This window comes from Girardinichthys multiradiatus, chromosome 6, assembly GCF_021462225.1.
Source record: "Girardinichthys multiradiatus isolate DD_20200921_A chromosome 6, DD_fGirMul_XY1, whole genome shotgun sequence".
NCBI classification, from domain to species: domain Eukaryota; kingdom Metazoa; phylum Chordata; class Actinopteri; order Cyprinodontiformes; family Goodeidae; genus Girardinichthys; species Girardinichthys multiradiatus.
This window is the reverse complement of record NC_061799.1, coordinates 27899852-27927378: the sequence shown is the minus strand read 5'-3', so window position 1 is coordinate 27927378 and position 27527 is coordinate 27899852. Positions and strand designations below refer to the sequence as shown.

The following is a 27527-nucleotide window of genomic DNA, read 5'->3' as shown; positions in this document are numbered from 1 at the left end:
TTTGACATGCCATAACTCTGGTTTATTAAAACTCTTATCTTCCTGGCATCCTGGCTTTTTCTGAACCTGTGTCTTGTGTGTTCCTATGTCTCTATTTAAAAAAAATAACGAAGTAAATAAAAGATCTAAGTATTTCTACCTCTAACTACCACAGCCGCTATTTTGACAGCCCTATTATTTACATTGATTTTTTTTCCCGCGGCTGAATATACGCGCGAGCGTTGCCTAGCAACCGCCATTCTAGAATGCAGTCAGAGAAGGAGGTTGTTGGCATCCTACAAATGGCTTCTAGAAGGGTATTTTCTGCTCAAGAGGCATTGGAAATGCTTCAAAAATTACATGATTGTGATTCTGGAGTCGAGAGGGATTCTGACGGCTCTTGGTCAGCATTCAGTTCGGGTCAGAGAGTGAGCCTCCCCCGGCTAAAAAACACGAGTCGTCCCGTTAGCAAGAGGTTGTGGCATATTATTTCAAGAAAGTAAAAGACTAGCCTATGTAACAATTTAATCATTTTAGGCTATAGTTTGTAGATTAGTAAACTAATAATCTATAAACTATAGCAACACTGCCACAATCAGGTTCAGAGACCGGGAGACGAGCCAAGTGCCCAGTGCCCAGTTATAAACCCAGCAAACCAGCTCACTGGCAGGAGAGAAACTAAAAAGCAAGGTACTAATAATGGAAAAAGAAATAAACAATAAGTTAGGTCATAGATATAGTGGCCCAGTAACAACAATCTATTATGCGCTTTACAGCATTTACATCACATGACGAGTGCACACCTGAGAAGGAGGAGGAGATAGGAAAGGATGGCACTGTGTGGACAGTAGTAGGGGAGGAAGAAAGTAGAGGGAGGCGTCAGAGCCAGAACGCATTGACAGAGCGCCAGATCCAAGATGCCCAGACCACGTTCCTCTGCTTGGTGGACGCCAAAATGCTCATCCACGTTCAGGGCTGCAGGGTGGCTGAGGCCCGCAGAGTTTTAGGAGATAATTCCTCCTCGGACATGAGTGTGGATGAGCTGAAGGCATTTTTAGCACTAGTTTATGTCCGCGAAGTGAAAGGGGGGCGTAACATGGAGCTGTCCAGGTTTTGATCAGATTAGTAAAGCTTTTTTTTTTTTAAATGTACCCACTACTCTGTATTATTTTTCAGTATCATTTATAAATAATAATAAAACATAATAGGTTTTGATCAAATACTATTATTAATTCTTGCCAAAACCATAATTTTATAGCGTGCAAGAAAACCTGTAGCATTCTGACCAATATAATGCGATGACGTCATCACCGCCTCGCATCCAGAATGCTCGCCGTCAAATTGACGGGCTTGGGAGTTCTAGTAGTGTTAGAATTCTGGGAGTTCTAGTGTTAAATCACACATTTAGGTAAAGTAAGATAGGAGGGAAAAAAATCATATTTCAGGCTCTATTCTTAGCAGAATACAGTCTGAAGTAGTACAAAATCCTCAGCAGGGGTAAGCAACACATAATTAAAGATTTAGCAAGGGTACGGCGGAATCTTGAGGGTGCGAATATATATAAGTCTGGGTGTGTTTGCAAGAATTAGACCGTCAACACTGATAGAAGCGCCATTGTCCTTGAGAAGAGAGGTGGAAGTTTAATCAATCGGCCGCATAGTCCTATCAGCACACAGCTGTGCTGGGGAAGAGCGTCGTGTTTATATAACATCCAGGAGATATTTTGTCGATAGCCAGTTAGCAGAAGTTGCCAAGGCCACATTGGGGTGCCAGATTTAGAAAAACATTAAATGTTGTGGTTCAGGCAGTTGTGAATTTCCAACTACCTTAACAGTTTTACTGGTATGTCTCAATTGCGAATCCAAATAGGCAAATTTCTGGTACTGTCCACAGATCTCGAGAATATTACTTCTCCAAGATTCTATCCTTTAACCTCTGAGTCCAACCGCTGCCAGGGTGTGATTCTGTTCAAGAATAGCGTCCAGCTTGCGATTCTGCTCTCCTAACATTTCAGCCTGAGTATTGATCGCTCTACAGACTCCATCCAACATCGCAGGCAGCTTCGGAACGGTTTGAACAGCCGCCCACATTTTGCGAATCACTCCATAAGCCAGGTAACCACCAACTCCAAAAAGCAGAAATCCTGTTATCAAAAGTCCAAATATGTACACATCTTCTATGTCCTCAACCGACATTGTAGTCAGGCACACAATCTTCCACTGCTTCCAAGAAATCATTGTGTATCCAGAGAAGAACGTCCCATCTGGACAAGAGGGTTCTCCTTTACCCTGTCTTCCCGTCGAAAAAATTTGATCACTTACGTTGAGAGACCAGCTGAACAAATCTATAATTTACAGGTTTGAAGGATATGCAAAGCAAGGTTCTGAGAAAAATACAGACAAAAAGCAGAAGCAGGGATCAGCAAGGAGGAAAGGAGAGAAAACGCGTGTCTTCCACCGAGAGCAAGAGAAAAAACATGATAAGCATGTACTGACAACAAGTTTTAAGGCCATTTGCAAGATACAAACTTGGTCCCAAGAAAGAGCAGTCATGGTGGGCAATTGTCCTTTGTCCTACAGATATACTTGATCAATACTGTGGTTAATTCTATATCGCACATGAATAAACAAGCTTGGTATGATAACATAGCATGGCCAACAAGCACGCTATTTGTGTCCTTTTAGTGTATTTTATTTTACTTTACAACAATCTCATTTACAAAATTGGACATTGGTTCTTGGAAACCATCCATTTGAACAACACAGCTGTTAGTGAAGGCTGGTGGTTTTATTCCAGCGCCTCCTGTGGTAGAGAAAGTATTACAAGGACAAACACTTAGAAATATAAGCCTCTCAAAAATATTTTTTCTCACTTGACTTTCAGGGCAGAACAGAAAAAAACCACAAAAAAACTTAGAAATATTCTAATCAAAATTGTTTTTTCACTTGCCTTTCGGGGCTTCCGTAGTGCAGAAACCATGGCTGTAATCATGTAAACTGTTCTGTTCTGTACTTTTTGATAACTACAGGGATATTTGTTTTACATCCTCATCCTGAACAGGGAAAAATGCTGAACTAAATATCAAAGGTGTTTAACAATTACAGCAAAGCTAATTATTAAAAAATCCTTGCCTTTTTAACTTAACTCCTGTAAAAGTGATGTAGCACTTTCCCAGTTTGGTTCAGCCTGGGGTCATTGACATCGATAGATTGCTGTAATTCACCTGCATTTAATAATGTAATGATGTCTTGGTGGGTTGTTGCATTAGCTGATTCATTTTTGCAGCTATCCTTGTGCTTAAACAACCAGCCATTGGTGTTTCACATTTTTCAATGAAGCGTACAGGGGCTGACTTTTAATGGGAAGGACAGAAGAGTTCTCCACAGCAGAATGAAGAACAGGACAGGTACTGCCTTGAAGGATAAACACAGGAAACTAAAACATCTAATTACCAGTCTAGCTTCTATACTGGAAGAAACAAATAAAATGTATATACATGCTTTATACCTGCACAACATTGCTACAGCTCTCTGTTTTTTGTGCATGACTCAAATTGTGTGAGCTGAACATTTCTCCTAAGTAACGGTCTCTAATATAATGATGTTTTTTTTCTGTCTTCAGAGATGGTATTTTTCGAAGGTGTCATACAGTTATTTTTAGATTTGGTTCGATACTGAAATGAAGCAACTAAAAGAGAAAATACATTAGCTTTCATTGGTGCTTACTCATTCTCATCTGAATATCGAGATATGTCAGCTACCTCCTTCATGTGTCTCTACAGCTTCCTCCTTTACACCATGCTGACATTAATATTAAGCAAAAGGTTTTAATGTAAAGACTAATATACCACAGAGGCAAGTTTGAAAATAAGGATTTAAAAAAGGAGAATTGATGCTCTAATTTGGGGGTGTCCAAACATTTTGCACCATGGGCCAAAAGTTGAAAGGGGCCATATTTAAAAAAAATTTTTTATTGAAAATGCCAAATCATTTAATTGTGAATTCTTTTCTCATTGCCTACTCAACAACAAAAAAATCTATATTTTAATTAAACAAAGTAGAAAATAACAAATTATTGTAGGTCCAAAAATGGGTCTCAAGCGTTTGACTTGGCTGTACAGTTTTCTAACTTTTTGGGTTGAATGTTTTCTATTTTGTTTCTCTAGATATAGTTTTATTTTAGTTTATAACCAGCAACAACAATGAGAACTTTGAAAAACCTTAAGACAATTTTAATTATTGGGTGTGCCCAAGACTGTTTTCGAATAAAATGTTGCTGGATGTTTGTGGCCCATCTGCAAAGATAAAGCTAATAAAAAACATGGCAAAAGAGTGCACCATTCCTAAACTGCGTCCAGGAGCCACACAAAACTATTCCAAGGGACACAAATGTTACCCGGGCCACACTTTGGACACCCCTTGTCTAATCGTCTATCTATGATGACACAGGACTTGCTGGGTCACATCTGCAATTGTGGTTCCTGCTCCATTATCAAGAAGCTGACGATGTAATTTATCCATTTTCTGCTAACATCCTTCTTCAGTGACTATATTTCACAATCTATGTTGGTCAAATTACTTGTGATTGATGTTTGGCTATGATTTGCCAAGAAACCTGCATTACATATTGACTCAAATAATCCCTTGTGAATGTTTAAAGTAATTCTCTTATGACGAGGACTACAAATCAATAAACTGTATAAAACTGGAGGAAATCCTAATTCTTTTTAAGAATCATCAATCAACAGATTAACAAATTATCTAGTATACTGATGTGTTATTTTCAGATCTTTTGGTATTTTCATGCTTTTCCACTCCCTGTGGTTTTGAAATTAGGGTGTTTAATTTTTCACTCTGTCAGTGTCTCACCAGCTCTTCAGAAATGCATGAAACATTACTCAGTTGAGCGTGTGATTTTCTTCTTTCCTGACACTGTTGCCTGCCTTCACCATGTTCACATACTGTATCTGTCTCTGCTGCTGAGCAGCCACTGGCACTGCGCATAGTTAGGATATTCTTCTGAAACTCAATGGGTTTTAATGATGCAGATTTAAAGATTACTTGTTCCAGACAGCTGAAAGTCAAAGTTAGATATGTTTCAAGAAGCCAAAAGTTGTTTTTTGTTTTGTTTTTTTTACCGTGTCCTGTCCGGCAGAGTAGCGCTCGGAATTGTTATCTGAGTGCCAAGAAATTGCCCAACAGATTTACTTTCACAAGCGGCGGATCACAGCTTATGCTTTAAAGCTCTGTTTGATATTTATAAAAGAAACTTTATTATAAACTTCTTTGGGAATATTTAAATTGTTACAGACATGGAGACTGAAATGAAAAGGAAAAAAGAAGCTCAAAAAAGAGAGAGACGGGGCAAAAAGGACACACCACCACCCAAGCAGAGGCCCGACAGAGCCCAGGGGGCCAGGCCCCGGCAAGCAGCCACCGGGAGTGAGCCAGCACACACCAAAGCACCCGGCCCCGGACACCGAGAACCACAAATATACCAGCGAGACTCCAACCACCGGCAAGTAGTTTGGTGGGGAGGAAATAGGCCCCCCATAATATGGGGGCAACTAAGCTGATCCAGGAGAGGGAGCAGTCCAAGACCCAACCTGTCACAAAAAAAACTAAAAACAAAACAGCCACACACTCCCACCCTCATGCATACACATAAAATCACTCGCACCAAACGTAAAGACAAACAACAATGGACGTCATACACTCACTCACACTCCCCATACATACTCTATACTCCCAGGTCCAGGCGCCGGTACCCCCTAGGGGCAACCGGCCCCCGGACCCAAGAGGTGGTCCCCTTATCTCCTGGGGCAGAGACAGGCAGACAGCGCCGGCAGCGCCCAGACTCGGGTGACCCCGGCCCGGCTCCCGCCCCCCCCCCCGCCCCGAATCCAGTCCCCAACAACCCCCATTCACCTCCGGAGAGGGGGCTATGTACAAAAAAGGGGTCCACATGGCTCAAACCAGCCTGCCAACCGGAGCCGCCCCAGGACGGAGCAGTCCCGACCCCCCCAATGAGCTCTGATCCCAACCCCATGAGTCTCCCACCCCCAGTGAACCCCAACAAGAACCTCCCCACAGGGCCACACCCAACAAGGACACCGATATCGAACACATGCCCCCGAACCCAAACGCTACTAATCCCCTCCCCCACAAGGGCACATCCCCACAGGTGAACTCCATGGCTGAGAAGCCGATGAAGCCACACCCACACAGCGCAAGCTCCACACACAGCCCCGCTCTAAGCACCGCCGCCACACCCCGCTACCCTACCACACAGCGTGCCGCAACGGCAAGGCCAGGGCCCCACGCAACGCCACCCCCGCCCACTGGCGCAACAGGGGAGACCCCACCGAGCACCGCTCCCACAACAGGACCCCCGACCCCGCACCATGACGGGACAAACTCATCCACCAAGAGGTCCCTGGCCAGCGGCAGGCACCCAGGGCCAGTGTCCCCCACCACGCCACCCTCAGCCACAAAAAACACTACATCACTGCCACTGCAACGACCGCCCAGGGAGAAACACTATCCAGCTCAGCTCCACCATCGCCGCCCAGCCGATCCAAACACCAGTGACCCCACACCCCAGAGGTGGACACAACCCCTCCACCCCAGAGGCTGCAGCCCCTCCACGCCACCCCCCAGCCCACCACCCCGATCCCCCCCCCCGAACACGACAGCCAGCAGAGCAGCACACCTCCAAGCCCGCTCAACCCCCCCAGACAGCGCCAGCAGCCCCAGCCCACCAGTCCACGAGAGGGATACATGCACCAGCCGGGTACCTGGGCCATGCAGGCCAACCGCTCCAGGCCAAGCACAACCCGCCAGCCGCCCCGGTGCAGTCACAAGACATGCTCCGCCGTCCCACCCACCCGACCGCCAACCGCAGCCCGGCGCCCGACCATGGGCCAGAACCACAGAAGGAAGCCGTGGAAGAAGGCCACGGCAGCCCCAGTTACCGGGCATCCCGCCAACTCCACCCCCAAACACCGGGGGCGCCCCATCCCGCTGGCCACCCGCACCCCCGCATGGCGCACCACGGACCACCAATCAATCCAGCCGGCCAGCCCCTCCACCTAAGCGGGGCCACATCCCAGTCAACGCCAGCTAAGATCCCCCTGCCGGAGCCCGGCACTCCCCCAACCGGCAGACCAGGGCCCAAAGCCAGGAGCCGAGATCCAAGGGAACCCAAGCGATCCCGAGAGAGCCGGAACGCCAGCCCCAGCACCCAGACAATCCCCAAGACCCGACCTACAACCCCAGCCCAGACCCAACTAGAGGGCCCACTTCCTCTCCCGGTCTCCGACCACAGATGGGAAATTGCAAACGGGGGTGTGAAAAGACCCCAAGCCTGCCTCCACCAGCTCAAATGTGGTGTTGATGCGTGTTGTTGTAGTGTGCATTTAAAAAGAAAAAACGGTGGGGAAGAGGATCTGCCGCCACCCCCCCCACCGCACCCTCTGAACCCTCAATGTCTACATGCAATTATACCCTTATAGGTGAGTGCAGGCACCAGAGGTTAGGCTACTAAGATATCCTCCTTCTTGATGCCATTGAGTGCTCCCACCCCCAAGGCCCTACATGTGAATGTCATGAAAATGTTATAAGTGAGAGTGTCTAAGTTGTACAATAAAATTGGGGCACAGGCTGCCATGGGATCACAGAGATGGAAAACTCTTGCAGCACTCCAATGGCTCACCCGCACCCCAAGGCCCTCCATGAGTGATAATGTGATGGAGCTGGCGGAGGGAGGTGTCCGGGGATGGGGAGGGAAGGACTGGGGGGCAAACCGCTCTCTCAGGGAACCAGCTACCCGTCTGACCCCAATAGGCACCCCCGTTTGCCGAGTCCCCACAAAGGAGGGAGGTATAGGCACATCTGCCGTGCAAAAGACTAGGGACAGGTAACAGGCCCCAAGAACCAACTGAAAGCCGGGACCAACGACCCCAGCCCCCCTCCCGGAACCACCCAGACCCTCAGACGCCGATCCCCAGCCCCGTTAACCAGTCCGCCGCCCGAAGTGGTCACCGACCCCCAACAAAAAGGAGCCAGCCAGAAGCGCCCAAGCGGCTAAGAATGCAGCCCCACTCCAAACAAAGGAGCAGACCTGCCGGCCCAGCGCAACCAAAATACGCCACACAAAGGAGGGCACATGACCAGCATGCCCAGCTACCCCCGAACCCAAGGGGCAGAGCCAACAGAGCGCCCAGCCCCCGATGCCCAGCACCAGACAGCAGCCACAACCAGGCAAGCAGGGCAAAAAAACACATCCCATTCCAACACCAAGGCCGCCACCAAACCACACCCGACCCAAAACGGCAGGCCCACCCAAATGCAAGCTCCAGGCCAGGATAGGTACACTTACCCCACCCCATAGACAGGCAAACCAAGACCACCGGGCCAGCTGGGCAGTCAAGCTGACCCCACGATGCACCACCCCGCTCACTACCATGCCCAAGGGAAAGACGCCGGCCCAGCAAGCCGAAGGGTGCCACAGAAAGGCCCCAGCACATGCAGCAAAGAGGCCACACCCACATCCAGAGACGCAGACCCACCTACAACCAGGTCAGCCAAGCAAAAACGATAGAGCTGAGCCAGACCACAGATCCCCCCGAGCCAGCGCCACAGCAACACCACACATCCTTCTGTGCATTCGTAGGGGCAGGGCGAAGACCACTAACACCAAGCACACACAACCCACCAAGAACCATCCAGCAAACGAGCAAACCCCACCCCGGTACGAGGCCGAGAAGCCCAACGCAAGCGCAGAGCTCAGCGACGCCCGCCCTGCCACACCCACGCTCGGAGGTCAGAGCCGCCGCGCACAGGACCACCGCCCCAACACCACAGCACGCCATACAGTGGAGGACGGAATGCAGCAAAGAGCACCCAAAGCAAAAGCAGCACACAAAGCTCACATTGCGCAAATGCGCCCACACCAGCCCCCCAAAAACAAGGCCCCCCGTGAAAGTGCAGCCCCACGACAAGAAGACCCACAGCATCCAGGTCCTAGAACATGCTCGACACCCATACCCCTGCCAGAGGCAGCCCCACAAGAAGACCCACCCTGAGGCCCACAAAAGGCTAGAGAGCCCACAGAGCCAAAGCCAAAACCCATCCGGAAGACAAGACCAGTCATCCCCGAGACCAAACCCGGCCAACCCGCACACTCGAACCATGCAGACCCCTCCGAACCCCCTCCCCCAGACAGAAAAAGGACTGGCGTCAGTAACCGGAACCAAGACAAGGAACCAGAAACCAAGCCGGAACCACCCAAGACCAAACGACGCCCACACCCATTCAAGGCCAACCACCCATCCCCATCCCAGAAGGAAACCTACACCCACCCCAACATTCGAACAACTCCCAGAGCACATAAGACATTGGACACCCAGGTTGACCCCGCCCCACCCCCTTCCGCAGACCCTCTGCCCCACCAGCAGAATGTGCTCCTTGAAGGAGGGAGCACCTGCAATGAGATGGGACCTACCCGCCAGTTTCAGAGGCCCCTATGCCCACCGATGCACCAAAAGTCTCCAAGCCAGGGCCAGGCGCCTGGGAATGCACCAGCCCAAAACCCCGGCGACATACCCGAGCCAAACGTTTTACATCTGGAACATCTAGTTCTTGTGAGACAGCCTGTTGTGGTTATTGATCTACATGGATTTATGCGGCAGATGAGAGATTAGTGTTTCTCACCAGACAGACAGACAGACAGACAGACAGACAGACAGACAGAGACAGACAGACAGACAGACAGACAGACAATATTTTTCACATCAACTCACCCTCTGTTCTCATTATAAGCTCAAACCCGCCTGAGCTAAACAGTTCAATTAACTACAGATATGGGTTGAAAGGCCACTCGGAGAGTAAGAAGTCATTACTCCCAAAGCCACATAAAGTCAGATTACAATTGGAAAAGGCACTCAAGGACAAGTTTAAGAAGACATGTCCGATGGTCTGATGAGACTGGTGTAACTTGATTCAGTTACACCAGTTTCGTCAGGAGGAGTGGGTTAAAAAAATCCTGCAAACTATTGTGAGAAGCACTGTAAAGACCATACAGTTTAAAGGGCAATTAAACCACATTCTGAGTAAACTTCTGAATATGAAGAAAGAAAAAAAGAAAAAGATACTCTGGCTCAAAAAATTATCTTGCTCATTATTTTTGGAAATGAGCAAAGAAAAGAAATTAATTCTGAAATTATGACCTAAAACAGTAAAGGATTAATCTGATTTAATGTCAGATATTGAATTTTGGAAAAGAAAAAGAAAGAAGTATTCTCAGTGGCGCTTGGGAAAGAAGTAGACTGGGCCTCAATGCAGCTGTCCAGGAATAAATTTTCAACCTTGGGACCTTTGCTGCATGTCTTCCCCCCGCTTCACTCTATTCCCATTTTCTGTCTGATTACTGCAAATAAAGGCCACCAGTGCCACAACAACATTTAAAAAGAAATACTCCTGAAAGTTTTAACTTTTTCAGATTTTAAATATCTTAGATTTTCAAAATAAAAATGATCCATTGTTGTCTGTATAACAAATTATACACACTGAATGACTATTTCAGTGATTTGAAACAAAGCATTTTAAAATGCTGTAGCCACAGCAGGTATGATCTAGGTGCACAATAATCAAAAGGAAAAAAAGTTAAATAAATAAAATTGCCATTTAACTAAAAAGCCTCATAGTAATTCACTAATACACATTATTACTACAAAATAATTATTTTTATTTTTTAATTGATGAATAACAATTCACTTAGTAAAGCATTATCTGCAAAAAAGTCCTTTTTTAAATATGTATCTGCATATTGCTGTTGCAACTGTCTAATGTCTTATTATTTGACCAGATTACACTCTTGATGATCTGAAGTTAAGTTACACTCCCATTAAAGAGTAATTATTTTAGTTTGAGGGAAAATGACAAAATCAAACATTTAGTAAATATTGCTGCAGATCAACCCTCAGCTTATATTTATGCAATGCATAAGGGTGCATAAGGGTTGTACATAAAGATCTGATTCTGTAATTCTGCCAGAATTTCAAATTAAAATCTGGTTAGGAAAGCAATATATTAAAGTTAATATTTAGTTATGGTGAAAAAGTATCTACTCACAGGCAGTCGCAAAAACAACTAGAACTGCATGTCTGATAGTGCAGGACTGAAACTGCGGTCTCATACTATTAGATTTTGTTGCTGTTCCAGGGTAGCTGCGGCTTCCCTTAGCAACTCTGGTACAGATTTGGACATAGTGATTTCCCACTGTCTCTGAACACAATCTTTGCGCTCTCATTTCATTATGGGAGCAATGCACAACGCTCCCTAACGTACAAGAAGCATAATGGTATGGTCTGGGGCAGTAGAACAAGAGTTGCCACTGACGTCACTCTTCTGCGCCGCTAGGAATTGCAAAGTCAAACTGATTTATGGAACACGTTTAGGGGGCGCGGGCATGAAAACGAAAAAGCTTTTTCCACTTAGTTATTTCTTTAGTTGTGTCACACAATGAGCAGTCTTGAAGAAGAAAATGAAAACACAGTTTGAAAGATCTATTAGCAATTTCATTTATGAGTCAAAAAATGCAGCTATAACTTTAAAATGAAAAAGCATTTCTGTTAATACATTTTAATTTTCAAATTGGACATTTCAAAATGAATTTTGGTCGCTTTGTGCTGGGACATCTTTTGAAAATGAAATGTTTAACATTTTATTTATTATTTTAATTACTATAAAAATTGAGCAGTCTTGGAGAAGAAAATGAAAATGCAGTTGAAATTATTTATTTTTAATGTTATTTATGAGTCAAAGAATTGAGTTTCATTTTAAAAATGAAAAAGCATTTTATTAATACATTTTAATGTGAATATTGGGACACATTTGCTTCTATACCTTATGACCAGACCTGTGAAATCAAAAAATCAGTTGAATAGAACCTTTATGACAATATAAAGTAGGCTAAAATATCCAAAAATGCACATCCAAATCCACAATCATATAAAAGACCCTTTGCCAGTCATTGAAAATGCAGTAATTAGGAAAAGGGGTCAATCATTTTTACACAGGGCCAGATTGTTTTGGTTTTTTTGCAGCCTCAAAATTGCTTTTTGTGTTTCCCAGTGTCCTCTTTGTGTAATATTAACATTTGTTTAATGAAACATTTCAGAGTGACAAAAAAGCAAAAACAGAAGAAATATGTAAGGGGGTACACTTTTTACAGCATTCTGTATGAGCATGAGAATCTGTTTAGTCATTTACTGAGCTTTGAAATGTTGTTCTGCAGATTCAGCTGTCACAGATTCCTACTAACAAAGAAACTATGTCAGTGTTTTAACTGTTTTAGTTGAGTTAACAATGATCATAGCAAATCTGTTAAACAGTATCTGGAGAATCAGTGCCTGAAAAATACCCAGTCTGCTTCAGGTATTTGTAAAAACTAATTTTTTTATTTGGCCAAAACGTTTTTACCATTTGCCTAAAAAACATTATTCATCTGTAGGTCCATGGGTCAGACAGTCTGAGTCTCAGCTATAACCATGTTTTATACTCTTGGCACCCAGCTGTCATCTGGGTGTAAAGATGAAAGATGACTCTCATCTTAAAGACAGAACTTCAGCAAAAATGTGATGATGAATACTGATTTTACAATCTCAGTAAGACAGAGCAAAGATGTATTCAAGAAGAACTTGCCAGGGTGCATCAAGACTAAAGAGGAAGAGAGTTACCACAACATCAGGTTATGATAATCAACCTCTTGATCACAGGCAGCGCTCTCTTATCAACTCAGGTTCCATTTACATAATATTAAATGTAGGTTTTCAAGAGTCCCAGTGACTCAATAAATTCCATCCATGCTCAAATTATGGAAACATAAAATTAAAGCATAGTTAGCTCTCTTCCAATTTTCTTCACAGCTGAAAAATACCTTATTCTTTCACCCAAAAGTGGCAAAGGAAGAGATTTTACTCGTCAAAACGTCTATATCATATTCCATCTGACCATATTCCTGATAACAATAATTTGTAACATGAAGTACACCTGTGGCTTATTCTGCTTCCTTTCTTTTGCCAAAAAAACTCTGTATTTGTTTATAATTCTTTAAACAATTGCATTTGCACTAGCTCTAAGGAGTGAATGCTGCAATAATGTTTTTTAATCTGCAGCAAGAAAAAAAACAAGGAGAAACATGAAAAATTATCCAAACAAATGTGCAGATATTCTTTGTTGATCTTCACAAAACTTTAGCAAAAGAAATAAAACATTAAACCAGGTACATCTCCTAAACAAAGAATATAATTTAAAAGTAATTTCAGTTCAGTAATTGCCTATTAAAAAATTGTTATATTACACAAGGGTAACAAAATAATGTTTTATATATAAATGTTATATTATGGTTTACAAAATCACTGCAAAAGGAAGCTGGCTGCTCTCAAAGTCACACATGCAAACATAATTATGGAAAGTCAAGTAGATGGAACAATATGCCATAGAAAAGGCACATAAGTATTGTGTATTTGTCCCCCATACACAAGCAAGGGAAAAAAATGAAGTCTAGGTAGGGTCATGAAGCCAAGTCTTTTCATTAATTTAAGGGAGATTCGCAAGGTGTGGACTGCGCCTATTATTCAGACCTTTGAGAGTGAAGTGCCTTTAAATGACACCTCATCAGGGGGTGTTTTTGTCCATTCCTAACAAGAATAGACTCTTGTTAGGAATTATTATTCCTAACAAGAGTCATCATACAAAGACGTATTCAGGACCTGGGCTGCTTCTGGCACATTCCCTGTGTCAACTCACTCCTGAACCAGAGACAACATCAGAAGAGCATCACCTGGGCAAAGGAGAAAAAGGCTGAACTGGTGGTCCACAGCCAGATTTTTAGATTAAAGTAATGTTTATATTTCATTTAAAAATCAAGATCTTAAGATCTGCAGGAAATGTGTTAAGGCACAGAATCCAAGTTGTGTCATGTCCAGTGTGCTAGTTCTACAATTCCCTCTGCTGAGAAGCTTTATGGAGATGATTTTATTTTCCAGTAGGACCTGCCCACACAAAAGACCCAATACCTGATTTAATGACCATAGTATCTACTTGACTGACAAATCTGGACTGACGTGAACCCCATAGAGAATCTAGGGAAAATGAACGTTGCCTGAAAGTGTGCGTAAATTCAAGCAAATGTTTGACCTGCCGTGAAAATGTGCGACAATGATAAATTGCAAAAAACCAAAACATACCTAAATACACTGAAATATGACTCCATTCAGTTTTAGTTAATTAATGGAGCATCAAACCTGATGTTTCTTCATGACTTTGAGCTTTTATGGTTTAAACCAGAGCGATGAAACTGAATCACATTTAGTCTCATAACGTAACAAACCTCAGGAAATGATGGAAACAACCTCATTCAGATGTAACTGTAACATCCTCTGTTTCTGTCACCTGTAGATGGAAATGCTCATTGGTCCATGCGCTGAGGAGCATTAATGTATGTGAATCATCTAAGAGGCACTTTCATTCTCACTGAGAAGAAAACGGCATCAGATCAGCAGATTAATTCCTAACAAGGTAGATTTGATGATTCCTAAGGTGGACAAGCTGAAGATAATCACATGTCCATGAATAGCTGCATAAAGAATCAGAATCAGAAAAGCTTTATTGCCAAGTACGTTTTTGGACATACAAGGAATTTGTTTTGGCGTAGTCGGTGCAATACAATACAAGTTGCGCGTTATTGTGGAACGAGGGCAACTTTGGCACCGCTGGAGGACATCGCCAAAGAAAGAAGAGTGTTTTTAGTTTTTTTTCAAAGATCGTACTGATCTGCTGGCACATGATGATGCATGGCTTATTAGCCGGTTTAGATTGTCCATAGCAATTATTTTGGAGCTCTGCACAGAGCTGGCTTCAGTGTTACAGACGAAAACCAGGAAGAACCGTGTGTCACCAATGCCAGTTCCAGTTCTCACTATGCTGCGGTCTTTTCAACCGGAGCCTTTCAGAGGGAGCTGACCTACATGTCGGGTATTTAACAGTCATCCCTGAGCTGGGCCATGCCAGCTATATGGGTTGGTCTCATCCATATGTTGCTCTGATATAGAAAGTTCCACAGAACTGTGGCTCTCATTTGCAGCAAGGAGATGATTTCTGAATGTAATCAGAGCTACGGACTGCACCGATACTGCTATAATGGCACCAGCTCTAAGTATAAATTTAATTCAATACATGTGCAACCTATTTTATGCGCAAATGTAGTGGCACGATGGCCTCCTCAACTCATGATTCTTTTATATCATCAAAATAATTATAATTAATCTTATAATAAGAGTTGTGTTGGGAGCGATGGCAGGCTACGAGGTAATTTTCTATTTTTTATGTGACCTCCTGAATGGTTGTAAAGATTTAAAGTACATCACACAGTGTGTGTGGTGACAGTTTTCCTAATAGAAATATAGGAGGCATATTCATGTCATTATAATGATCAGCATTGAGCTATGAATGAGCTCAGTACAGCACCTAGACAACGCGTTTGGATTTAATACACACATTGTAGAACTAAATGGGTTCAAGCTGACAAACGTTTGATTTTCAGTCAAGTTTGAGTACCTGATGTTATACAAGTATGTGTTGGTCTGCTGTAATGCACTACAAACATATCTCATTGTGCATAGACTCAGGGTGTATTCACACCAGGAAAGTCCATTGGTCCGCTTGTTTGGTCCGGACCAAAAGCGGACTTTTATTTTTTTCGCTTTCACACTGTACTTTTTGCAAGTGAACTATTACTTGTAAACAAAGCCACGTGGGTGACGATCATTGTTCCCATTGGACACAAATGACGGGACAGAACAGAGCACAGACCCAGAAATATAGGAAAACAACTGTAGATGTGCTGCGTGCAGCAACTCTGTTCTGCATTGTGCTGTTATTACAGCTGCAATATTATTGTGTGAGTCAATGGCAGCTCGTTTAACACAGATTTTGTAACGTTCTGTTTATAATTTTGGAACGGCACGGAAAATGCATGCTGAACGCCGAAGGAGACGAGGTTATTTACGTGCCCGCACTGGGACTTCCACAACATGCCAGTAGCAGCGTTGCTTAGCAACATACAGGTATGATTTCAGTATAACGTACACTTTTGCTACCGACTACGGTGACTTGTTTAGTCCAAAGAGATGTACGTTTTCTGTAGTTGGTTCAGATTGGGGCCGGTTCGTATTCAGACCATAAGCGAACCGCACCAGTTTGAAAGCGGACCGAGACCACCGCAAAAAGTGGGTCTCGGTCAGGTTGTTTGGTCCGGACCAGGGTTCGCTTGAGTGACTTAAAACCGGACCAAGGGGGGAAACGAACTCTGGTCCGTTTAAAGCAGACCGAAAGTGGCAGGTGTGAATGCACCCTTAGCGTATTGCCGCCAAAAGAAACCGGTTCAGACTGTCACAGCACCGTTACCATGGTTATTTGGATCTGTGGTGGGTGTTTTCCAGTTATTTATACTACTTTGCATATCAATTTAGGGGCGGGGACTGGGTAGGGATGGATGAAGGCTACGTGTGCAATGACATGTCTACGCAAGGTTTTGTACATCCAAATTTGTTTGTGCGCCGCAGGTTTCAGAATTTCTCCCTACCAAAAATTTTTGATATGAAAGATGTGCACTCCTTCATACATGAGGCCTCTGGGCTTCCATTACAACTCAGCAGAGCCACAGGCTGACCTCCTCAATGCCTCGCTGCGTTGATGAGGTAATTCATTAAAAAGAAGTCTTGCACTGTACAGTATACACCAAATGTATACTGTACAGTGCAAAAGTATATTTTTTCACTAGGCTGAAATTTCTGCATTTACAAATTTGTATTAGTTTTATATAATATTTAAATATTCTGAGAAACAGAATTTGGGGTTTTTATAAGCCGCAAGCCATAATCATCAAAATTAACAGAAACAAATGCTTTAAAATATGTCACCTTGTGTGTTATAATGCCATATATTTGAGCTTCACATTAATTCACTTTATGGTTTACTTTGTCTAATTTAAAAGCACAACATACTTCCAGGTTTAAAAAAAATTTACAATTTCAATGGATGGTAGAAAAAAAAGTTTGTTTTTAAGTTGGGGACAACAAAAACAGATAATTTTCATGAAACTGATATCATATGCCTAAAAAACAAAAATCACAAAGAGGGAAAAGTGGATAATAGCATTTGAAATGCAGAGTGCCTTCTCCCCTTGGCCTCCCATCCATTATGATGGAAAACATTTTGAAAGCTTTGTTTCCCAGCTGAATTATAACCAGGACTTAATGAAATTCTTCCACCATTTATTCAAGGTCAAAGCTCATCACTCTCACAGTCCTTTGCATTGTAAATTCATCCCTCAACACATCTGTGGGAAAAATTTGAATAAATAAAAATGATATATTTATTAGTATACTTCTGGTGAATAGTGAGTCTGCTGTTATATAGGACAACACAGAATAATATCAAAGAATACTACTCCTTGAAAAAGTATTCATACCTCTAGAACTTTTATATTTGCTACAACCACAATCAATGTCTTTTAATGATATTTTATGTGAGACCAAGAAAAACGAAATAACTGTGGAAATGAAAAATATTACAGACGGAGCGCTACAGGAGATCCTTCCTCCCCACAGCCATCAGCATCTACAACGGCTCTTTGAGGAAACCTTCATAATATGAGCTATAACAACATTTAATTTCCCTTTGGGATTAATAAAGTATTTTTGAATTGAATTGAATTATTTTCCATGTATTTACAAATACAAATATGTGTCACCTTAATTTTCATTCAGCCCTCTTTACTCTGAAATCTCTTAATATATTCCTGAGCACCATTTTTTCTTCAAAAGATTCGTATTTAGAAAATACAGTCCACCTGTGTGTGCTAGAGAACAAACAGCATCATGAAGGGCAAGCAATACAGCAGACACGTTGGGATGAAGTTGTGGAGAAGTTCACAGCAGAGTTAGGATATAAAACAATATCCTGGGCCAGACAAGAAGAGCATTAATTATAGAACCAGCCCAGAGGCTCATGGTAGCCTCTTGGCAGCAAACATCCAGGTGCTCAGGTGATATGAGATCCTTATGTTGTGTATGGTCAGAGTTGATATGAAGATTGATGGTACTTATTATTCTGGCAGACCCAGTACAATTTGGGAGTCACTTTGATTGGGCTTACCATATTCTGTCAGTCAGAGTTTACCTTTACTTTTTTGTCAAACAAACCTGATCTTCTGTATCACGTATTCTCTTGCCTGAAGAGAGATCAAGAAAGGCATCTAGTTCCTCATACTAAGAAAACTTGTCTGTTTATTCTCCTGAACAGCTTTTCCTCTAAGCATTTTATGTATTTCTATATATTGCTAGCACAGTTTTTTTTCACTTTTTTGTGGCACTGCTCTAAAGATAAATACCCAACCTCAATTTTCCTGCTAATTAGCTTTAAAACTTGTTTTTTCTTGTTAGTACTCACCAGCAGGTGTGCTGAACTTTCATTAGACCATCTTTCTATCAGAGCTTTTAACTGGTCCTCTCTCCACATGAGACTGCAAACCATTTCTCCTGGCAATCTTACTAAATGCATGTTTGTTTTGGTTATGTTCACCCACAATGCTATGCTTTTTTGAATGCTTCCTGCATTTAATTGCACATTCACACACCCCTAAACGGACAGGACTTTCAGTGCATATTGCCTAGAGTTCAATACAACAGGGCTGTGATAATCCAGCCTATATTACCTTGCAAATTCACCCCCTTGACTTTTTACCTATTTTATTACATTTCAACCTGTAATTTAAATGTGTTTTTATATTATTTTATGTGATAGATCTGCAAAAATAGTATAAATTGGTGAAGTGAAATGAAAAAAAAAATATATAAAAAAAAAATGCAAAAATTGAAAAAAAACATGAGCATGTTCATATATCCTTTTGGTGCAACCAATTAGCTTCTAAAGTCAAATAATTAGTGAAATGAAGTCCATATGTCTGCAAAATGACAGATCAAGCATCACATGATTTGTCTGTATAAACACACCTTTTCAGAAAGGCCCCAGCAAAAGGCATCACACAATGAAAACCAAGGAACATTCCGAACAAGTCAGGGACAAAGTTGTTGAGAAGTACAAGTCAGGATGGGGTTATAAAAAAAATCAAAATCTTTTAGGGCACCATCTAATCCATAATCTTCAAATAGAAAGCACATGGTACCAAAACAATCCTACCAAGAGAAGCCTGCCCACTAAAACTTACAGATTTGGCAAGGAGGGTATTAATCAGAGAGACCACACAGAGACCAAATGTAACCCTGAAAGAGTTGCAGAGTTCCACAGCAGAGACTGGAGTACCTGTACTTAGAACCACAATAGGCCATGCACTCCATAGAGCTGAGCTTTATGGAAGAGTAGCTAGGAAAAAAAAAAAACTTTTTCTAGTGTTAAAAATAAATGGCATAAGATAAGATAAGATAAATCAAATGTGCAAACTTTCAAACAATCCATTTTAATTACAGGTTGTGAGGTAATAAAACATAAAAAATGCCAAGGGGAATGATAACTTTTACAAGTCACTGAAAATGTGCAAAACTGATAGAGACATACTCCAAAAGACTTGCAGCTGCAAATGTGGAACTACATTTTGCTGCTAAGTATTGGCTAAAGGGGCTACATAAAAATGCAGACTATATGTTTCGGACTTTGATTTTTATTCTCCACTTTGATTTTATAACTCCTTCCACTTAACAATTATGCTCTACTTTGTGTTGACCCATTACATGAAATCCTACTAAAAATATAAAAGTTTGAGGTTGAACAAAACAAGTATAGAAAAGTTCATTAAGGATGAATATTTTTGCAAGGCACCACATAATAAACCGAAACTTAAAAAAATCTATTTTATTTTTTATTTTTTATCTGTGTAATTCCAATAAACAGAACTGAATCATGTCATAAACTCAGTTACTTTCTTACTTAGCAAGTAGCAAATGCTTGCAGTTAGTTGCTGGAGATTATCATCAGACACAACATCAGATAGTTTGCTAAATGGGTATATAATCCTGGCACTTATCCGAGCTCTGACAAACACATTTCTACCCACTGAGAGCATATAGCGCTTATGGTTTTGCACTGCACTCCATCCGAAGAATATGCTGCAATGATTAGTACGAACCAAAAAGAATGTTCAAGTTTGATTCTAGGCTGAATTTTACTTTTCTAGCCTGAAATATCTACTGAATAACAACAAAAAAGTTCACACAGAGGAAGACTTATGTCCTAACCTTTTTTTTCCTACCAGCTCATTTGACACTGTCAAGCAATTAGCCTCCCATGAATAATTTCTATTTATCATGAAACTCCTGAGTGATGCTTGGAAACAAACATGTTAATGAAGGCATTCCTAATTTGCAACATTTGTGACACAAATTAAAAAGACGTAAAAAACCAAAAGTACTATTAAATTAATATCTCATCTGAGCCGAGTCTTGATAATCTCCTGGATTGTAGTCAGTCATTTATAAAATAGCTTTCCCAAAAGACTTCTTTCATGGTTGATTAAAGACGCAACTTAGAAAAGCAATCATAGTTTTGAGAGTGGAATGAACTAATTTGAGAAATAAATAAGTTGGTGTTTCTTCATCAAGCTTAGACTTAAGAGATAACACAGACAAGGATGATAAAACAAACAAAAAACAACAGTTGCAGAAAATTTGTCATTTGCACATACATGATGCAGATGTATTGCTTCACCACAATCAAAAGGTGCTACAATGGACTACGACATAGTGACTGTGGAGGATATTGCTGTTCTCCAATGCCCTTGTCCTTTTTGAGAAACAAGTTCGAATTATTTGACCTTTGTAACATGGTGCATTATCCTGATGAAAGTAGCCATCAGGAGATGGTTACACTGTGAGTAACAATACTCATTAATGGCATTTAAACCATGCTCAAACGGTACAAAGGGGCTCAAATTTTAAAAATATCTGCAATTGTTTAAATAAAATAACTTACTAATAATACAATGGTCAACCTAATTATTAGGTCGCAGGTAAAGTAAACACTGATAATCTCCTTAAAATGACAGAGACTGTTACGAAACTGTGAATCCTGGTGTTTTTAGGAGGATGTTATTTTGACATGTTACACCCACCTAAACAAGTTTCATAGCAAGAACAACCTTGTATGATGACGACACTCACTGCTAGAAATAGATTGATCTACAGGAAAACATGGACTAAGGTCTGTCCCCAAAAACAGAAGGTATCACAACAAGCCAACTTTATGAAGGTCCAACCTCACTATTAACAATACCCATCGATTCTCACATTTATTCACTAAAAGGTCTCAGTTACTTTGGCTATAACATTACACAGGTAACACTATGGCTGTCGCTTCACTCTTACAGACTGGTGCTGTATAGTCAATGAGGAGCTCTGCTGGGAAAACACAGTGAGTATTAATGCTTGGTGACAATCCAGCACTATAGCAACCTTTCTTATTTCAAAAATAACATGTGAAAAGAGAAAAAAGCTGCTATGCTACATTCTTACAACTGAAAACATGTGTCAAACAATCATTTTAAAGCAGTGAAGAGTAATCTTTGGTAGATTAGATTCTAGATGATTAGGATGACAAATTTTGAGCTCCACAATTTTATAAATAACTTTTTAGCAACAATGCTTAAATTATCTGTCCAACGTGAGTACAAACCCTTTGGGCAAAAGGTTTCCTTGAAATGCAGTGATGGATACACATGTTTCATCCAGATAGCAGGCTTTAGGGAATACTGAAAAAATAATGGCAGCATTTTACCTTGGACACTCACATTTATCTGAAGTTTTTTGCAGTATTTGTGCATTACATGGCTATGGGATGCAAACCAACTCTTGCAACAAAGCTTTACATGTCATTAAAAAACCTAACCTCAATATCTTCCATCTTAGAGCAGAAAAGCACTGCAGTGAGGCATCTTATTAAAACAAACCGCACAGTTCACACTGAACCCCTATATAACGTATCTAAAAACCAAAGAACACGACAGACTGACAGATCAGACAAGAAGTAAAAACAGACTGTGCAAATTACAGGCTGGTGACTTACTGTGGTGAAATTTACGGCGAAGCATTCTTCTCCTCGAAAGGTGCACTGCAGAAGCATGTCACCGATGTCATGTCCTGTTCGGTTATAGAAATCTGTCATGTTGAAGAGTTTGGGCTTGAAGTTCTGGAAGTTTGCCTTTTCCTTTAGGACAGCCAGAACCTCAGCCTCAGCCAAGTGCGGGTTGGCTATCTGGTGGTTATTGTTAAGGAGGGCCAGGAGCTCTCCAACGTGATAAAGGTCATTTTTTGTGATTTTGGAGAAGCGGAACTCATTGAGGTTGCAGAAGGTAACTGCAGGAAAGGTGAGGTTTGTTGCCGCCACTTCGTCCAACTTGGTGACATGAGGATACTCTAAATAATATGACACCCGATCCATGCAGACCAACAACAATAAGCTCAGTGAGCCTAAAAAAGAAATAGTCCAAAGAAATCGACGAAATGTCATGTGTCCGTAGGCAAATATGTGACTCATGCCATGTAGGGTGGATATGTTGGCAAATGCTTGCAGGTTGGAGGGCCTGACACTTTCAATGCTTTCCTCTGAGCTTCCTTTCATGGCTCTAAAGTGATGCTCAGTACTCTCAACGAACTTCGGTTAGAGACTTTGCTTAGCAACAGGAAAAGCAGAATGTAACCAGCAGTGATGTTTGGCACACTGTCTCTCTTTTTCTCCAAGAAGCAGCAATATTCTCAGTAAATGGCTACCTTAAAATGGTTGTCAGACTCTGAAACAGTTTTCTTTTCATCACGTCTTGCATGCCATTGGTTTGTCGCTGTTCCTGTAGTGCCAGATCCCGCTTTTCGTTCAGTCTGCCGTTTTATTATCTCCAAAGCTGTCTCTCACTCTCCCTGCTCAGCTGTCCTTTGCAGAGGCACCAACAACGACAGAAACACCCACTTCTGCTAAAAATGCAATGCCTCCTAAATCCTGAGTCGAGTCAAAAGGAAGGGACAAGAAAAGAGAAAACGGAAAAAACAGCAGACATAAGGATATAGGCAATGAAAGGAGGAAATGGAATGAAAAGGACTAGCGTTTGAAGAAGGGCGCTAAGCCTTAGCAGTGAATGGGACCTTTCCTCCTCCAATCGGAGAGAATGCCTCTACATCGCTTTGATAATAGGATGCAATGGTTTTCTGAATGAAGGTAATAAAGAGAGAAATGGCTCACTGGTCCCTCGCTGTCACCTTCCCTTTTCTCTGGTGTCTCTTTAGCTCTTCTCCTTTCTTCCAAGAAATGAAAATAAGGGGGTCAGAGACTTCCGACCAGCCCACCACAGTGCCTGACACACCGGCATTCACTGATTCCACTAATTCCACTTCTTTATTTGCATAGATCCACGGTTAAGAGAGAAGACCACTACTTGAGGCTTTATGAGCACCCCCAGAGCAGCATCAGCACTAAAGCCACCTCAAGAACCCGAGCTTAGGTCCTGTTAACATACAGATTTATATTCTGCCGTGTGGAGCCTTTCACTCTGTTTCTCGCCTCCTTTCTCTCTCCCACCACTCCCCCATTCCTTGCTCTCTCCCTCTCTCTCGCCTTCTCTTTCAGTCTCTCTCTCTCTCCCTCTTCCTCTTTAGTAGTCAGGATCCATCCCACTGCTGAATGGCTGCTTTACTTGTGAGTCTGTGTTCAAAGGGGAAGTCTCTCAATCTGGACACCACAATAATGCTTTTATTATTCTCTAATCATGTCCAGCAGCCTCACAGATATCAACAAGCTTGCTCCTCAACAATGCCACAGGTTGATTCTTTAAAGGAAATGTATAGATAAAATATTTATGGTGTAACACCAAATGATATCACACAAATATCCATGATTCACTATTTTTGTAAAAATGCAAGAGAGTAGAACAAGCCATTTGTTTTTCCAGAAAACACAGATAATTATTTTTCCATAATTAACAATTCATTAATACTTTGGCTTAATCTCTCTTGAGATGTGGTGTGTGCTTAGAGAGGCTTGACCACTAAGAAATTTCATTGGGGCTAAAAGTTCAAAACACTGAGAACGCATTTAATTTCTCCAAGGACCAAACAAGATTATCATTCACTGGCTACCCAGGGGTTACTTTTTAACATAACAATGGGGGCATTTTGAAAGATATGACCCCAGCCTTTGAAGATCAATATTCTAGATAACCAAGCCAGTGGACCATTGTAACCTCAACCAACAAGGTTCCAACGCATGAGAGCCATCTGAAAACCTTCATCTGCAAACTGACAAAGGCAGTGACAGGTATACATGGTCACAAATCAAATGCCATTTAGAGATTGCTCATCTTACATAAAACCTAATAGAGAATACTCTGGTTTTCAGTCCATCTGGCAAAACACAGAAAATTAGCTGATAAAGTCTGAAGTAAATACAATCAAACTACAGTTTTACTTCTTTTTGCTTAACTCGTGCCCATTAAATTATCAATTTAATTATGCTACACTCCTTCATACTCATGAATATGTTTAACAAATAATTGAAAACACAGTCGTGTCCATTTAGCATTAAGCATTTTTTCGTACAGAGCTGGTTAGAAGTTCACATACACTAACAAACAGGACTAATGTCATAAAATGTGAGCATTTTTATGAAAGACTTGAACTGTTCTTTTTTAAAATGCACAACCTCATTTAATTTAAAAACAAGAAATAGCTGTGCATGTTAAAATTTATTTACATACTTGATCAAAAATACACACACAAGTTTAAAACTATGCATACACACCCACTAATATGTGGCTAAATGTCCACTGGCAAGTTGGAGAGAAATTAAACACTTTTTATAGCCATCATCAAGCTTTTGGCATTCTTTGGTCTGGATATTTGAACATTTATCAACATTGATTGAGTTAATTAAAAATTGTTGGTTTCCCAGCACAGAAACAGCTTTTAAGCATAGTCTATACACTTTCAACAGGCTTGAGATCAGAGCCATTCCAGAAGCTTGTTTGGGATCAATGTCCTGTTAGAACTCCCAAATCTATCCAAGCTTTTACAGTCTGACCCAAACTGTCACCCAGCAGCAAAACTGGTTTAGTTCAACAGAAACCCAGAAAGTGCAGAGGCTAAATACTCATAAACTGGAAGAAGCTGGAATACAAGAAGCTGGAATTGGCCTGAAGCCAATTCAGCATTAGTGTGGACTGAGAAGGTGCTCACCAAAAAAGCTGTGCCCCACTCCAAAATCAATATTTTTGAGCTTGACAACACGTTGTAACTGGTGACATGGACAAGCCCAATGTGTTCTGCAGAAAGGTTTAAAGTGGACATATCATGCTTTTAAATGTTCCCTTTTTGACATTAAAATCATTAAGTTGTGGTCTATATAAAGTGTAACTGCAATGTTTTGGACTGAATTCCTTGTTATTGTAACTCTACAGGCCCCTCAGATAGTCAGTCAGACAGCGAGACAGACACTCAGAAAGACAGACACGCACAGACAGACAGACATATAGATAGATCCCCCGTAGTATATTGCACAATGCCAATGCTAAATATACAAGATCAAAAGAAAACAAATATACATAATAAGCCCTGTTCTGAGATGGGTCTAAGAGCAACTCGTTTTGGTGTGCTTTCTTTAAATGCTATTGAGGCACTTCACACCCCGCCACCCTCCAGGTCCAGGGGTACTCCACTTTAACCCGTTCAGCCATTTTTGTAGTTTGCCAACAGAGATCCAATTATCTAGTTCCACAGAAATAAGACAAAAACGGCAAAAACAATGCTAAACTTTTTATGTAATAATACTATTCAAAACATGCAGCATGGTTATATCCTCAAGGAGCTAAAAGCGAGCACACAGCAATAACACAACCAGAAGGCACGTTGCTAATGCTATCAAAACAATGGCCAGCACGTTATATCAACACACAATAAATTCATGTCTAAAATAAAGTTTGTTGTCATTTCAGCGTTATTTGCAGCTTACCGCTTTGCTGTGTCTGTCGTTTCCGTAGACAGAAGGAACTGACTCCTTAATCAGATGAAGTCATTCAGCAAATCCTTCTTGATACTATTGGAGGTTGCTAAAGGCACTCGTCCTTGAAGTGTGGGAAACAGGAATTTCCCCCACTGACGTGAGTACATTTCCACAAAAAATGAAATATAACCAGACACTTCGAAGAGGTTCTGATGTTTGGGGACGATGTAATGAATTGTATGGGTTAATACACCTAAGAACTGAACATTTAAACATATCAACTTGCAGAGTCTGCACACTTGTGGTTGGACTACAAAATCACAGTGAGAAATAAAAATGGCGGATACGCAAATCGGTCAGCCAGAAGTCCATGACCTAATTTAGCTGTTCCACAGCAAATACTGTGACATAACAGTTAAAAACCATAACAGAGGACAGAGAAAACTGAACGGACTGAAAAATATTACCCAAACAGAATATAAAGATATATTTGCAACACCTGGAGAAACTAAATTCAACTTTTCGGGACTCGTACAGACACCAAGCACACAGAAATTTTTTTATTTAAGGGCTAAAAGAAAGGATTTTGCATGACACCCTTATAAGGTCAGATGAAACACGGTTCTGTCAAATCTAATAAACACTGTATTAATTGTCAAGTATGACAGTTAGCTTTTTGTTTTAAGGTCTGTTTTGCAGCCAGTGGTACTGGCACACTGCTAAAAATGGGTGAAATAGGAGAAACATAATTTTCAATTCCATTGCGGTCTATGTAGGCTGTGAAGATTAATGGATTCACTGACACAATACGTTGCTATCAGGGAGCAATGGTCCCTAAATATTTGAACTCGTATAATCTGATTACGTTTGTGAATGAATGAATGACTGAATGAATGAATGAAATGTGCTCTTCTTTTCCTGCCCGTCATGTGTGGAGTGGTTTGTTTCTTCATAAAACCCCTTTTCCACCAACACGGTTCGGAGTTCGTTTCAGTTCCTGAACGTGATTTTGAACCAGTGAAACATGTTTCCACCGGCAAGAATAGATTAAAGTGCGCAAACACTGGTTAGACTCAGAAAGTGCAGACCACAGTTTCTTTTTGCATTAACCACAACTTCACCAGTGGGCAGGTCAAAGCTACAGACAGTAGAAGCAACAAGTATGGCGGTGAAGACAAAGAACACACTAAACACGCATTGTATGCCTATTCATTTCCTTTCCTGTTCTTGCACGGAGTTGCTGTCTCCATTCCAGTATTAATTTTAGTTTATGGATGCTCAGCTGTCTCGGTTCTCCCCTGCGTTATGTAACACCCATTGTTGATGACTCATGCCTAGTTCCAAAAACTGGTGGAAACACACGTTAGTGCTCAACAAAACACCAATGTTCAAAGGTACCCAAACCGAACAGGTTCAAGAACAATAGTTTTTTCAGTGGAAAAACGCTACAAGTGACTCTAGTTTTTGGAGAAAAAACCTGCAGCAAGTGCG

At 41.6% G+C, this 27527-nt stretch overlaps 1 protein-coding gene across 1 annotated transcript in view; it reads right to left on the bottom strand.

Annotated features, from left to right (window-relative positions):
- asic1c (acid-sensing (proton-gated) ion channel 1c) overlaps window positions 1-23544 on the bottom strand; it is a 217678-nt gene extending 194134 nt beyond the window's left edge. Inside the window, exon 1 of the mRNA XM_047369084.1 lies at window positions 22119-23544. Within this exon, the coding sequence (XP_047225040.1) occupies window positions 22119-22673 (555 nt within the window). The 5' untranslated portion in view covers window positions 22674-23544. The remainder of the gene's footprint in view (window positions 1-22118) is intronic.
- Window positions 23545-27527: the final 3983 nt, after the last annotated feature.